The 3,830-nt window shown below is 50.9% G+C and overlaps 2 protein-coding genes across 2 annotated transcripts in view; both read right to left on the bottom strand.

Annotated features, from left to right (window-relative positions):
* DACRYDRAFT_20650 (P-loop containing nucleoside triphosphate hydrolase protein) overlaps positions 1 to 2,246 on the bottom strand; it is a 3,361-nt gene extending 1,115 nt beyond the window's left edge. The window contains exons 1-8 of the mRNA XM_040772020.1: positions 2,190 to 2,246; positions 1,635 to 2,126; positions 1,477 to 1,588; positions 1,240 to 1,426; positions 1,108 to 1,189; positions 706 to 1,057; positions 501 to 658; positions 423 to 449 (exon numbers count right to left, since the gene is read on the bottom strand). Coding sequence (XP_040632000.1) covers positions 423 to 449; positions 501 to 658; positions 706 to 1,057; positions 1,108 to 1,189; positions 1,240 to 1,426; positions 1,477 to 1,588; positions 1,635 to 2,021 — 1,305 coding nt within the window. The 5' untranslated portion in view covers positions 2,022 to 2,126; positions 2,190 to 2,246. The remainder of the gene's footprint in view (positions 1 to 422; positions 450 to 500; positions 659 to 705; positions 1,058 to 1,107; positions 1,190 to 1,239; positions 1,427 to 1,476; positions 1,589 to 1,634; positions 2,127 to 2,189) is intronic.
* A 645-nt stretch (positions 2,247 to 2,891) lies between these two features.
* Positions 2,892 to 3,830, bottom strand: part of DACRYDRAFT_98786 (P-loop containing nucleoside triphosphate hydrolase protein) — a gene marked incomplete at its 3' end in the record, with an annotated part of 5,024 nt that continues 4,085 nt past the window's right edge. The window contains exons 16-18 of the mRNA XM_040777548.1: positions 3,335 to 3,789; positions 3,212 to 3,290; positions 2,892 to 3,112 (exon numbers count right to left, since the gene is read on the bottom strand). Coding sequence (XP_040631999.1) covers positions 2,892 to 3,112; positions 3,212 to 3,290; positions 3,335 to 3,789 — 755 coding nt within the window. The remainder of the gene's footprint in view (positions 3,113 to 3,211; positions 3,291 to 3,334; positions 3,790 to 3,830) is intronic.

Here is a 3,830-nt window from a genome sequence, read left to right as displayed (position 1 = left end):
AGGCCTCGTTCACCAACTTGCGTCTGGTACTTCTGAGCCATGCGTTCAATGGTGTGATGCACGTTCGCTTTCTTCGCTGCCTCCACAACTTCCTCGTCTGTTGCCGATATACGGCCATAACGGATATTGTGCATCACGTCCTGATGGAAGAGCGGTGTGTCCTGTGGTACGACGCCAATGGAATGTCGGAGGCTGTCCAAGGTAACGTCGCGCAGATCTTGACCATCAATGAGAATCCTTCCCGCGTCTGGCTCGTAAAACCTGAATAGCAGTCTGAACACTGTGGATTTCCCAGAACCGCTAGGTCCAACGATAGCGACCTTCTTTCCTGCTGGGATTGTGAACGATATGTCTCGGAAAATGGGGCGCTCTGGATGATATGCAAAGGCAACACGATCGAATTTGATTTCGCCGCCTTTCAACACAAGTGCCTTTGCTCCAGGTGCATCCTAATCAATAGCGTCAAGATAAACATCTGACTGCCAAAGGACAGATCATACCACGATGGGCTTGTTATTGCGGCGAATATTGAAGAGAATTTCCATGTCCAACAAGCTCTGCCTCAATTCTCTGTACACCGTTCCCAGGAAGTTTAATGGTAAAGATAGTTGGAACACGAGCTGATTGACCATCACCAGATCGCCCACAGTCATGTGGCCTAAGTCGTGATTAGTATTGGTCTTCAAATTCGAAATCTCAATAAACCGTTTATGATGCCCTGTGCAGCGAGGAACATCATGATAGTCAAAGCCGAGGAGAAGATGACGTTCTGTCCCGAATTAAGGTAGGAAAGGGATGTTGCGATCTTCAATGAGGCGTCCTCATAATGGGACAAATGTTTATCATATTGTCCGACTTCGTATTTTTCGTTGTTGAAGTGCTTGACGGCCTCGTAATTGATGAGTGAATCAACGGACGTAGTGGCGGCCTTATTATCCGCCTGATTGGCTTCCCGGCGGAAACGCGTGCGCCAAGAGGTTGTTCTGACAGTGAACCACGTATATGCTGCCATCGTAAGTGCAGTCACGATCGCGTAGTTAGCCCCGTAACTCCAAGTCTGATGTAGATCAGATTCTAGGGCATGCGCCGAGGACAACTCCAACCCACCAGGATGCCACACACCATAGTAATTTCTAAGGCAGTGGGCACGACATGAAACACCATTGATGTGAGCATGAATGTGATGCCCCTGGTTTGGATTCAGTGCTGTTCTTTGGTCATGTATTGATGAATACGTACTTTGTTCCGCGGTCAATAGCCCTTGTGAGCCCACCCGTTTGTCGAGATAGGTGAAATTTCAGGTCAAGATTCAGAAGATGATCGAATGTGTCACGTGCGACACGTCGAATCGCACGTTGGGCAACCTTGGCAAAGATGGCGTTTCTGAGTTCGCTGAAAACGGTTGACATAATTCTAGCCAGGCCGTCTGGGTCACGGACCGTCAGCGCGCGTTCGAGAGAGATAGAGGGCGCATACACCCGGCAATCACTGCCCCCGCCACTACCCACACAGTCGTATCAGCGGTTACTGGGACATTGAGGGCATCTACAACTCCTTTGAAGAAGAATGGGACTTGTACCGTCGCAATCTGAGATATATGTCAACTGATGGAGCTCAACGCAGGACATACGCACCTTTCCAATGATGAGCAACCCGAACGCAGCCACGACCCTGGCCTTGATATCCCATTCCCCCTTCGGCCACACATTGACTGCCAATTGCTTGAGGATATTCCAATCCGACTTTCGCTGCTCGGCCTGAGACAAGTGCACCGTGTCGCCTAAGTCATGTTCGTATGCTGGGCGATGTGGTTTTGCTTCAATGACAGCCTTCGGAGTAGGTTTCGTGACTGCTGTGCTGGATGTATCTGCTAGAGGGATTCGTTTCGTGGGATTTTCTGTTGATGTGGCGGGTTGGGACGGTACGGGGGATAATCGGGGTACACAACGTCGGTACGCTCGACATTGGAGGGCGATCGGGAGCACGAAAGTTGATGTGCTGGCAGACGGTGCCCGTTTCATCCACACATTTGGCGCAAATATAGGGGCAGCATATCTCCCCGAGTTGGAGAAAGTACGTCTGCTTGAGGGTTGTGCGCTTTTCACAGAACGGGGAAAATATGTTACCTAATCGGTGAACCGGCTTGATGTCAGCAAAATTATATGCTGACCGATACTACCAATGCGCACCTGTGGATGACCTCTTGATGCATTCGATAATGAACGGGCGATAGAGAATGGTTCTCGTGGGATCATCCCTCGGGCGACAGCGAGGACGGGTTGTTGGACGTTGCCGCTGAAATGAGGGGAGAGAGCGCCCGGTGTCGACCAACACGCGCACACTTACGCGAGAAGGCGTCATCCCCTGAGACCTGGGCGCCAATCTCCGATCTGATAAGCCGAATCACCGACGGTGCGATAATTCAGCACTTCTGTACCGACCCCGACCCCTCCACTTCGCAACCATCTGTCTAACTCACAATAGGTGGCAGCACCCTCTCCGGTAACGTGACTCATTTTGTCATTCACAAATGAGCGTATAGCTGGAGCGTCCAGCTGTGGCATGAGGTTCATCTAGGAACACTTCTTGAATGAGCCCCGAGGGGATCGTGGTCCGAACCGCAGGTATTAATACGCCACTCTCTCCTGCACCAGGATAACGGCTTCTCTTTTCAGGATTCAACGGCTTCGGGGGACGGGGGGGACAAAAAAAAGGGTACATATGGAACTACCCCATATGAAGATACCACCTCAGGTCATAGCGCCCACCCAGTGCATGCAAGTGAAGTTCATTCAGAATTCCGTACATGCATGTATCATAACAAATAACCAATATATGGTTTCGTAGGAGACAATTCGCCGCAATCTCCCCAAAATGGTACCTGCAATGGTCTATGTAGTAGATCTCGTGTCGGACTCTCTTTCCGCGTTGTCGTTCTCGTCGCCTGGCTCCGCCTCCTCCACATCCTGTTTGTTCTCCGCGATGTAGGCGGTTTCCGTTGGGTCATTCGCTTGGGCAAACCACATGGAGTTGTACAATCCGCCGGCGTGCATGAGCTCGTTGTGGGTCCCTTGTTCCACTACGTGCCCATCTTTGATGACAATGATATGGTCTTGGCGCGTATAGTGAGTAATCAGGTCCACACAGTCCACAGTACGAATGAGCTCACCAGCTGTAGCAACTGAACGTAACCTATGGGCGATGAACACACTCGTGCGTTGCTTATCCAGCAGCGTAGAGTTGATATTCTTCATAAGCTCCATCTCTGTCTGACTGTCCAATGCCGATGTCTAACCTGATCAGGAAATGTGTGGGGCAGGTATATACAACGCACCGCTTCGTCGAAGAACAGAATACGCGGGTCCTTTAGCAGGACCCTCGCCACTGCTAGACGCTGCTTCTCCCCTCCTGAGATCATCAGGCCTCGTTCACCAACTTGCGTCTGGTACTTCTGAGCCATGCGTTCAATGGTGTGATGCACGTTCGCTTTCTTCGCTGCCTCCACAACTTCCTCGTCTGTTGCCGATATACGGCCATAACGGATATTGTGCATCACGTCCTGATGGAAGAGCGGTGTGTCCTGTGGTACGACGCCAATGGAATGTCGGAGGCTGTCCAAGGTAACGTCGCGCAGATCTTGACCATCAATGAGAATCCTTCCCGCGTCTGGCTCGTAAAACCTGAATAGCAGTCTGAACACTGTGGATTTCCCAGAACCGCTAGGTCCAACGATAGCGACCTTCTTTCCTGCTGGGATTGTGAACGATATGTCTCGGAAAATGGGGCGCTCTGGATGATATGCAAAGGCAACACGATCGAATTTGATTTCG

This window comes from Dacryopinax primogenitus (genome assembly GCF_000292625.1).
Source record: "Dacryopinax primogenitus strain DJM-731 SS1 chromosome Unknown DACRYscaffold_3, whole genome shotgun sequence".
In the NCBI taxonomy this organism is placed as follows: Eukaryota; Fungi; Basidiomycota; class Dacrymycetes; order Dacrymycetales; family Dacrymycetaceae; genus Dacryopinax; species Dacryopinax primogenitus.
Note: the sequence above shows the minus strand (reverse complement) of the source record. Positions and strands in the feature narration are given on the sequence as shown.